An 11,355-nucleotide genomic window follows, 5' to 3' on the forward strand; every position below is an offset into this window, starting at 1 on the left:
AGGGGGGGGGGCAGCAATGTATACAATATGAACAAGGCAGCAATGATAACCACAGCAGAGGGGGGGGGGGGAGGGGTTGTGCAGAACAACAAAGGGAAATAAACAAATATGGAAAGGGAAACAACAAATACTAAAGTACTGTGCTAATATACTTATCCTTCCTGGGCCATACAATGAATGGCAAGAGGAAGTCTGAGGCAAATGCTCTCCCCTATATAATATCCTAAGCCCAACCTATTAAGCTTGATGGACAACCTTCTAATCCAATAGGGAAAACCACAGGAAAAAACTGATCTGCCTAGCAACTGCTTAGTCATTAAACAACCAATCACAAAAAGTTGAGCTCTTATATTGCCTCAGGCTTATGCAGCCTTCAGCTTATTTAAGATAATACACAGACACATAAAAAGACTCAACGGAAATCTTTTTTTAAATGACTTTATTTCATATCTTTAATACATAGATTTTTGGCTATCTATATTTTCAACTTAAAAGGTACATTACTCTACACAACATGGACAAAATATCCTTTAAAGCACAGAAACAATTCAAGTTACGTGTTAGTATTGCAGGTAAGTAAAACAGATACATATCATTCAGACACAGCCACAATAGCGGCCCACAGCAGTTTGCTGGTGTTAGCAAAATGCACATGCGCAGCGGCCGTGCGGACATACATTGTGGCCACATACCTGAGGGGTAAACGTGGGCGGGCCAGGACCATTTTTCGGGGGGGCTGCGTGATGTCACATCTGCGTTAATATTTAACCCCCTATAAGCTTCCAAAGTGCACCTCATATCTCATCTTTTCCTCAATTTTTGCAGGTCAATTCAAATGATATGAGATCGGTAGCAGCACTACTTTCAGGATTATTACACAGAACACACATAAAGGCTGACACAGCAAATAACAGTAACACATACAAGGGATTCATTAGAAATAAGGAAGCATAATCATCATCAAGTCTAATTATCAACTGATTCTGTGCGGGACCCATACACCTCTTTACTGCCTCCAGCAGCCCCTGGTACTGCACTGCGGCCTTCCGCCCTGACTCCCACTACCGCCACCAGCCCTATCTCCCCAAAACCTCTTTCCCCCACTACTGCCAATCGCCATGTCTCCCCCCACTACTGCTACCGTCTCCCTTACTGCTCGCCACCCTGTGTCCCCCCACTTCTACCTCAGCACTGCTTGGGGACAATATTACCCAGAGACAGTGCCTCCGGCAGCCCCCATTACAGCACTACTGCCACCACCCTGTCTCCCTCTGACATCTCAGAACTGCTTGGGGATTCTTGGTAGTGCTGGTAACAGCCCTTCATCTGTAGACAGAAGTAACCGGGCAGTAAGGATGCAGAACCTGCTTCTGGTACCATGGACCCTGGTCATTTAGGGCTGGGAGAGTCAGTAAGATTATGTAATAGTCACCATCTTACAGGCAGCCGGTGAAGGGAGCAGAGAATGGGTGTTATGTGGCAGGAACGGGCTGGTTAGGTAACAGCCTGGCTGCTGCATTCTGTACAAGCTACAACCGGTGCAATTATTTTGCTGGGAGACCCAAGTAGAGGACATTGCAATAGTCTATGCGTGATGATACAAGTACATGTATGACTGTAGGTAGATATTCTGAGGGAATAAAGTGCTGGAGTCTGGCTATGTTCCTCAGATGAGGATCTGATTGTGGCTGATACGTGATGTCTAACTGTCACTCCACCATCCAGGACACAAAGAGTCCGCCCATGATTAGCATTATGTAACCCTGAACCCCCAAGTGTAAGTCTGGTTGGTAGGTAAAGCTGAGCTGTAGCCCTGCCCTTTGTTGGTGAGCTTCTATCTTATGATAGACCTGTTTCACCAGGACTGAGTCACAGCCAACTGGCATCACCCATACCTGGAGCTCAGCTAGACAATTATTTAGGACTGGTACTGGGTTCTCAGACAGATCATCTGCATAGCAGTGGTAGATGAGGGCATGACAGCTGATTATTTCACCCTGCAGTAGCATGTATATAGCAAAACCACAGGAAATAGGATAAGAACCTTGAAGAACATCACATGACAAGTAGTATCCTCCAGAAGATTAAAATGGTTCCTCACCTGAATGATGTCTACTGCGTCCAACAAGAGCCGATTTATTTCTCAGAACATGGAAATGACTTCTCACCTATCTGACTTCGCTGATGTGTAACAAGTTGTGATTTCTGTGCAAAATATTTCCCACACTCAGAGCAAAAAAATGGCTTCTCACCTGTGTGACTTCTGTGATGTATAACAAGATCTGATTTGTGTGCAAAATATTTCCCACACTCAGAACATGGAAATGGCATCTCACCTGTATGACTTTGCTGATGTCTAACAAGTTGTGATTTCCGGGTAAAACATTTTCCGCACTTAGAGCAAGAAAATGGCTTCTCACCTGTGTGACCTCTATTATGTCTAACAAGATCTGACTTGTGTGCAAAACATTTTCCACACTCAGAACATGGAAATGGCTTCTCACCTGTGTGACTTCGCTGATGTGTAACAAGTTGTGATTTCCAGGTAAAACATTTTCCGCACTCAGAGCAAAGAAATGGATTCTCAGCTGTGTGAGTTTGCTGATGTGCAACAAGATGTGATTTCTGTGCAAAACATTTCCCACACTCAGAACATGGAAATGGCCTCTCACCTGTGTGACTTCGCTGATGTCTATCAAGTTGTGATTTCTGTGCAAAATATTTCCCACACTCAGAGCAAGAAAATGGCTTCTCACCTGTGTGACTTCTGTTATGTCTAAAAAGATCTGACTTGTGTGTAAAACATTTCCCACACTCAGAACATGGAAATGGCTTCTCACCTGTGTGACTTCGCTGATGTGTAACAAGATGTGATTTCCGGATAAAACATTTCCCACACTCAGAGCAAGAAAATGGCTTCTCACCTGTGTGACTTCTCTGATGTCTAGCAAGATGTGCTTTGTGTGCAAAACATTTCCCACACTCAGAACATGGAAATGGCTTCTCACCTGTGTGACTTCTCTGATGTGTAGCAAGTTGTGATTTCTGTGCAAAATATTTCCCACACTCAGAACATGGAAATGGCCTCTCCCCTGCCTTACCTGTGTGTGGGTTAATAGGCTTTGTGTTCTGTGTAAAACATTTGGCATCTATAGAACATGGAAACACTGTATCTACTCTCAGAGCTGTAACAGATGCACCAATATCAGAGTGATCAGGAGAACATTTCCCAGGATCAGGGGGATCAGCTGATAGAGCTGGATGTATAATTAGGGTAATGGGGTTATCTCCTGGAGAATCCTGTATACTGTCATTATCTCTTATTTCACAATCCGGGGATAACATTAGATGTCCTTCTGAGATATTCCTGCTTGTGTGTCCATCTGCTGGAAATAAAATACATTATGGAAATTTGACTTTTCTGTAACAATATTAATCTTGTAAACAATAGAAGATGACTCTCTCGGACACTTAATTATAAATGTGTGTGTATAATAAAACATAACTTTTAATGAATGCTGTATAATATTGTGTCTCAGACTATCATTGTGTCCACCCTCCTGAGAACACTCACAATAACAAATGTAATATTATAATAAGACTTAGATATATCTCTCTCTTGTACTGGTAACTAACCATGAAGTATAAATGGAGATGTAGTCACTCACCAAGTCCTGTGTCAGCATCAATGTAAAACAATGGATGGGGAACATATCGTATGAATTGGAGATTCTAGATGAACAATAACATCAGTCATATGAGCTGATGGATCAGAGAAATGTCTCCTAACGTTACTCCTGGAAGCATTGGTAAGGTAGTATTCCTTTATGTGTGTGCTCATACGCTGGTAAGCCTGTACATGTGTTACTCACCCTTATATAAGGTATACTGCTATAGTAGATTAGGTGTGTGGAACAAGGATATTATACATACAATACACCATATAATACCATTATCAGGAATCGGCGCTCTGCTACGTCTCCCTTACCAGCACGCTAGTGTGCGGGCCTCCGGAGGTCTTGGCCCCAGTTGCGGCTGCGTGGGTGTAGTAACCGCGAGCGTTCTATTTCATATTGCTGAGTACTCCTGAGTCTGGTCCTGTGCGGGTTTTGCGGTGTGTCGATGTCCAGCCTGTGTGGATGTTACTACACATCCCAGCATGCCCTGACACAGCTTTAGCATTCTCTGACAGCAGAACTGTGTCAAGGCATGCTGGGATATGTAGTTTCGCAACAGCTGGAGGGCCGCAGTTTGGACATGCCTGCTCTAGATAATCCTGCTACTCTACGCTCCATACATTCTATGTTATCTGCATTTAAGGACTGAAATAACCTCAGAAATTAGCTCTAATATTCAAGCTTTGAGGTCTGATATCAGTGAGATTGGCACTCGTACATACTAAGATGAAAGAGATTGTTGCATCTCACAAAGATCTGATTTCAGCACATGACACCCTTCAGGAAGACCTGGGGGTATATTTACTAAGATTCGTATTCTTCCCGATTTTGAGTGAGAATCAACACGAATGACATCGAAAGTGTAATTTTGCAATTTTTTGAATTGATTACGACTAATTTACTAAGCTGTCGTATTTGTATTTTTAGTGTTGTCCGATGTCGATGTCATTCGTGTTTTTTTGGTGCATAATGCGTCCGATTTTGTGGTTTTGCGGCCGTGTTATTAGTGTTTTGTTACGACTGCGCCACATGTCTGTTACGGCAGTGTTTTTTCGTTTACGGACGCGTTTTTTCCCTAAGTTTCGTTTTTGTCACTCGTCCGTGATTGGTTGTATTCGTGATGGAGGAGTGTCTGTGCACATTACTATAAAAACGCCCCAAACTGTCCGCACCTCGTGGGTTTAGCTAGTGGAGAGGAGAGAGGAAGGCGTTTTAGGAGTTGGTGAGTTTGGTGGAGTTTTTGGTGGATTTGGAGCAGAGTTTTGCGATTGTTGAGTGCTGTACTGTGTGTGTAAGTAGTCTTGTCATACTTGTTGTGTAGTTTATTCAAAGTTTGTCTACTTTTTTGTCCTTATTTTTTTTTTCTAGTCTATTGTCATTGTTTGTGAGTGAGTGTGTGTGTGTTGGCTGTGTGGTGTGTAGTGGTAGTGGAGGAGTGTGTTTTCTGTTTTATTTTCTCTGTGTTTTGTGTAGTTTGTCCTGATTATGTCTCAGTCAAAGGTCAGTGTGGTGGAGGAGGTTAGTGAGAGGGAGGAGGTGAGTGAGGTGGAGGAGGTGAGTGAGAGGGAGGAGGTGAGTGAGGTGGAGGGGGTTAGTGAGAGGGAGGAGGTTAGTGAGGAGGAGGAGGGGGTGCCTGTTGCTGCGTACTCCAGTGATAGTGATGGTGCTGTGGCTTCGCAGCCACGCACCACTACCAAGACTGGGCGCAATGTGAAGTTCAGCTATGTTGAAAACATGGCTTTGGTGTGGGAGCTGATGAGGCATCATCGCCAATTGTTTGGGCTGGATGCTGCCAAGGTGTCCTCACGTAGGAAGTCTGTCCTGTGGGGAAAAGTGATAGCGGCAGTGAATAGTGAGGGTGTGGTGAGGCGGACTGAGGACACGTGTAGAAAAAGATTTTATGACATAAAGCGCCGTGTCAAGGCCAAGATGGCCAAGGAGGCAAAATTAGCCCGCCAAACCGGGGGTGGACACCCTTTCCGGGCAACCTATCGTGATTGGGAGGAGCCTGTGCGGTCACTTATTCCTGCAGAAGTGGTGTCTGCGACTCATGTCCAGGATTCGGACCGTCCAAGGCAGGATGGTGAGTTGTTTAAAAAAATGTGTTTTTTTTTTATGTTAATGCTGCTAATTGTTACTGTGTTTTTAAATATGCAAACATTGTGTTGGTAATGTCGTGCAGGCCTGTGCACCCTGTAGCTGTAAATGTGTTTCCAAACTACAAGTCCCATCATGCATTGGCTGAGTTTTTATATTAGTGAATGTTAAATCTGTTGCAGTGCATGCTGGTATATGTAGTTAGAATACGTAATCAGAGATATTGCTTGTCCATAACTGTTTTTTCTAATTGCATTTGAAATTTTTTTTTTTGTGTGTTAGTTATTTTTAGCATATATTATATGTATTTTATGTTGTTTGTGTCAAGTTTAATAGTAAAAAAATCTGCAATATATTGTGCACAATTAACCAATGTTTCAGGATTATTTAGTGCAACACCATCTTCATTTAAGTATACTCACCCAATTAAGTAATCCAGAATATCTTAAACAGAAAATAGTTTACTTAACATTAGGTACAAGATGTTTACATCACAAAAAGGTTTTTCAGATAACAATGAGTATTCAAAGTATGGTCATAATGTTTTGTTACATTTTTCAACAGTACGCCAGCCCAGCGCCACAGACAGGCCACAGCCAACTGATGAGGATGCAGGGAATGCAGGTAAGAAATCACTGTAGTCACATATTCTGCAAACACATAGAAGCACAAAATATTAATGTTTATATTTTCACATAGGTTCTTCTTCTGCAAGCCGCCCTCCTCTAGGGCGCCCATCACAGGGCTCTGAGAATTTACAGAGGAGGCCAAGTAAGACGCGGCGTGTGGAGTCTGAATCTGCGCCTCCATCTTCACCACCCAGGCGGCGCATCTCCGCAGTCTTGCCCCAGCCACCACAGGCAATTTTGGCTAGTCCCCAAAGTGATGAGCCACAATCACCTCAGCTGTCTGGTGAGTAAAAACTTAAAATAAACACATTCAAACATTTAGACACAGTACATTTACTATGATGTGAGTTCTATTTGAGATGACATGTTTCCCGTAGCAACCAATCAGATTCCAGGTATTAACTTATTGAAGGTGCAAAATAAAAGTGAATTAAAGTCTTATTGGTTGCTATGGCTAACATCACATTTTAAATTGAACACCCATCTTACTAAATTGATCCCACACACGTGCACAGAAAATGAATAGCGGGTTTCTCACCGGACTTAACCAACCCCCCCCCTTCACAGCATTATAGTGTTCACACACCTCCCCTGTCCTGGATGTGGACTGCTTACCTGATCCGCTCCTCTGGACCATCCAGGTGAGCAGTCTATATCCTGGACAGGGGAGGTGAGAGAACACTATAAAGCTGTGGAGGGGGGGAAGTTCGGTGCAGAACCCGCCAGTCAGTCTCTGCGCACGCCTGTGATGGCACATATGTGTTTGTAAAGGAAAGATTCCTAGTTTTTATAAACACACCTCAAATATCAAATTGTCATGAGTATTATTAAGTATGGAATGTTTAGGGCAAGCAAAGATATTTAATTATAACTAAACAGTGCCTGTTGGCCACCCCATACAGAACCAACCTTCATGGGCGACTATGACCAGCAGCAACCAGACCAACAGGCAACCTATACACTGCACCTTATGCCCGTTGTTCCAACCCAGCCAACCCAGCTGTAGGATATACCCCAAGCCTCCGTAAGTCCACAATTGATCCCAACTCCACCCCAGCAACAAATGTCCACAGACTTTTGGACCAGTTGGGCAACACAACAGACCCAAAACACTGCCTACCTGAACACACACACACAACACCTTGCCAGTCTGCCCCATCATCTTCCGCGCATTAGTCGGAACTCGGGCAGACTGATTGTTCAGGTAGGCAGAATTGCTACATCAATGGAGCAAATCAGGGCGGACAACACACAAATGCTGGCAAATTTGACGCGCATCTTCGATGAGCAACAGCGGCAGCAACAAGCCCTAATCCAAGTCATACAGCACAATCAGGTGGTGAATGAGACTTTGTCTAGGATTGTGGCCAGCCACACTGCCAGTAATAATCAGCTGAATGCCAGTATACATAACTTGAGCCAAAGCATCACTCTGATGGCAGCACAACAAGTGAGCTCCAGCTCCGGAACCACTACCCCTAGCCAAACCCCAGTTACCTCCCCTGTTCGACGATCATCCAGAACACGTGCCAGCGACCCTGCTCAAACCTCGGCACCCAGCACACAAAAGAAAAAAATGATTGAGACATGACATTTGTGTAACACAATAAAAATTTTACTATTGTCTTCACAAAATTTCCTGTGTCCGTGTCAAACATTGTAAAACACGCTATGTGTGTATGGTTTAATGGGGTAATGAGTGTCAATGTATTTTTAAAAAACATAAACAAAAATGTACAGACCAGTATAAAGAACAAACACTAACGAACAAAACACACATTCACACTTACAAAACATTTAAGCAAAGTGGTTAGTCAAGGTGAATTACATAAAAATAATACTTACCGGTAAAATACCGCTGAATCACTTCTTGCCTTACCTGCCTCCCTACATCTGTACTCACACTGTCACCAGATGTTTCTAACTCCTCTGCTTGCTGACTGTTTTCTTCATCATCATGTGGCAGATGTTGTTTCAAGCACAGATTATGGAGAAAACAGCAGCAGAACACAATCTTAGTCACCTTTGAGGGACTATACAACAAAAGCCCAGCAGATTTATCCAGACACCGAAACCTAGATTTCTGCACCCCAAAACATCTTTCTATCACATTCCGCGTAGACTTATGTGCATGATTGTAACTGTGTTCAGCAGGAGAATCAGGTTGGGACAATGGAGTAAGTAGCCAAGAGTAGCAGCCATAACCACCATCACCTGAAATACAGATATAGGCAACATTAGTACATGTGTATGAAGAATAATTACCCTAAACAAAAATGGTGTTTGTAGTTAATACACATACACACAACACACTTGGAACATACCCAGCAGCCAGCCATCAGGCATTTGTCCGTCCTCAAATTTATCGAAGAGAGATGACTGACTGAGGATGAAGGAGTCATGGCAGCCGCCAGGGTAACCTGCAACCACACTCATAATTTTAAGATTTGCATCACAAACCACCTGGACATTAGTGGATTGGGCCAGATGTCGATTGGTATATATATATATATATATATATATATATATTGTCGGCCCCTAGGTGGTCTCAGCTCAACGTGTGTGCAATCTATGGCCCCCAGCACATTGGGCATGCGAGCAAGCTCATAGAAAGCTACCCTGACAGCACGCCACTGCGACTCCTGGGTAGGGAAGCAGATAGAGGCATTTATATGTGGATCCAAGACATCCAAAACCTGAGTGGACATTAATAAATCTAAGGTGAGTGTCATGTTATGTATTCAATACAATACTGTGTTCTAAGACCTTACAGAAGCAACACTTAGACGGGTATGTATTTTTCAACTCACCTGATTCAAATATTTTGAAAAGGTGGGCTGGGAGATACCAATGACGTCGCCTGTCACAGCCTGGAAGCTCCCAGTAGCCATAAAGTGCAACACAGCCAGGAGTTTGTGCAGGCCTGAGACAGAGCGTGAGCGTGCTGTCTCAGGGTCTAGTCCCAGTTTGACAAGGTCATACAGACGGAAAATGTTGTTTCTATTTAGGCAAAACATCTGTATGACCCTATCATCAGACAATGCGTTTAAGTTTAAACGACCCCTAAAAAACGTGGCTGGCGCAGCCTCCGCGGCACCTGTTCAACCTGCTGACCATGTTCACTTACCTGGCCCTGATTTATTGAAGAGTCATGGAGCACTCTCAAGCAACCAGAAAATCAGTAGCACACACAACAGCCGCCATTTCAGAGTGAGAGAAATTCAAAATGTGCCTGGGACCCTTTTATAGGGCCAAACATTAAGGTGTGACTAATGGATAATTGACTACACATGTAAACACGCTTCTCAAAAGCAGGTCTGTTTTTTTTAGGACTTTTTTACGATTTGTATTTTTTCACGGCCGCAAATGCATTTTCACGGTAGACATTCAAAATACGAATGGTTAGTAAATTACCGAGATTCATATCTAAACAGCCGCGTTTTGACCGATGGTGTATTCATTCGTATTTTTAAACTTGAACTTCTAAAAAAAATACGAATGCCCACATCACTGCCGTGATTTGAGTTTAGTAAATTACCGAGATGACACTTTGAAGAAAAAACGGCATCTCGGTCAACATCGGGATCTTAGTAAATATACCCCCTGGTCTCTATTCATGATAAAGTCATTGATTTAGAAGACAGGTCTCGGAGAAATAATATCAGAATAATGGGCGTTCCGGATTCTGCTACAAATGCTGAGCTTTATGATTATGCCACGGTTCTCTTTTCAGAAACTTCCACAGAAGGCTTCTGCCGCTGACCTTCTTATTGATAGGATCCATAGACTCCCAAAGTCCAAACAGGCCCCTTTCCAAGTACCGAGGGACACTCTGCTCAGGGTCCACTTTTTTCAGATTAAAGAATGCATTCTACAAGCTGCTTTGTCTTCCTCATCCACAGCTGAGTGCCTGGATAATCTGCAGATAGTTCCAGATACTTCTCCTGTGACGCTGGCCAAAAGGCATCTATTCCACCAAAGGAAATGTGCAATACAAATGGCGATTTCCTACTAAGCTTATTGTAATGCGAAACGGCACCTTCACAGTGATACCATCACCCGAGGATAGCCCTGCTATTCTGAGTGGGATATTTCTGTTGACAGTCCTTCATGACACTTTACTTAAACCAATCCCGGAGGAGTTGTCTTCCATCTCAAAGTAATATGCTAAAGGAGTAAGACTGTTACAGACACTCAGAGTTTGTTTCCTACTGTAACATGTGCCAACTGGGACCAAGTTACTGGGCATGGATCTATTTTTGGCCCAGATTTATTTGCTCTTGTTATGGGTATAAAACTTATCTTTTTAATCTTTATTTCCTGTCCTATTAAATTGCTATATGGTATATGGTCTGATATTCTTTCCAATGTTACGTTTCATAATACCTTTCTAGAATGTTTGGGTGTTCAGGCAAAGCATGACTGATTTGTCTTTAACATCCTTTTGCCCTTATAACTGTGTTGGTAGAACTTCTTGGTCTTTACCTCCTTTGGTTACATTGAGATTTGATATTTCTTTGTATAATTGTTACTATGATGACTAGATTTTGCACTCTCGTATGGCTACTTGGAGTAGTTGGTGGATTTCCCTTTTAGGCCCGACTGCCACCTTTTTCTACCTTTCTGTCACGGTTCCCTAGTGACGGAATCTCTAGCTCCATTATGGACGCTATTTCTATTTGTCTCCCATTTTTGTTCCCTATTTAATTTTTTCTGCGATTTGATAGTTTGAAGTATGCACACGCCATACAGACTCTATTGGACTTTACACAGATGATCCTAGATGTTTCATACCATGATCTGATCTCTCTCTATCACGGTGAAGTATTTAAGTCTTAATGTAAAAGGTCTTAATTCTCCCCGTAAGAGACGCCTTGCAATAAAATATTTCACTGACCAGAAGACGGCGGTGGTAGCCATTCAGGAATCACATGTTCCATTGCACTCTCCCC

At 43.0% G+C, this 11,355-nt stretch overlaps 2 protein-coding genes across 2 annotated transcripts; both read right to left on the reverse strand.

Moving 5' to 3' along the window:
* Positions 1 to 1,456: 1,456 nt before the first annotated feature.
* On the reverse strand, positions 1,457 to 2,679 carry LOC134983795 (oocyte zinc finger protein XlCOF22-like; the record flags this gene model as incomplete). Its single annotated transcript, XM_063949429.1, has 1 exon — positions 1,457 to 2,679. A coding segment is annotated over one exon (543 nt), but the record flags the coding sequence as incomplete, so codon positions are not given.
* A 30-nt stretch (positions 2,680 to 2,709) lies between these two features.
* On the reverse strand, positions 2,710 to 3,084 carry LOC134983778 (oocyte zinc finger protein XlCOF6.1-like; the record flags this gene model as incomplete). The annotated part of the gene is made up of 1 exon (XM_063949414.1): positions 2,710 to 3,084. A coding segment is annotated over one exon (375 nt), but the record flags the coding sequence as incomplete, so codon positions are not given.
* Between the last annotated feature and the right edge of the window lie 8,271 nt (positions 3,085 to 11,355).

This window comes from Pseudophryne corroboree (genome assembly GCF_028390025.1).
Source record: "Pseudophryne corroboree isolate aPseCor3 chromosome 3 unlocalized genomic scaffold, aPseCor3.hap2 SUPER_3_unloc_24, whole genome shotgun sequence".
Classification (NCBI taxonomy): domain Eukaryota; kingdom Metazoa; phylum Chordata; class Amphibia; order Anura; family Myobatrachidae; genus Pseudophryne; species Pseudophryne corroboree.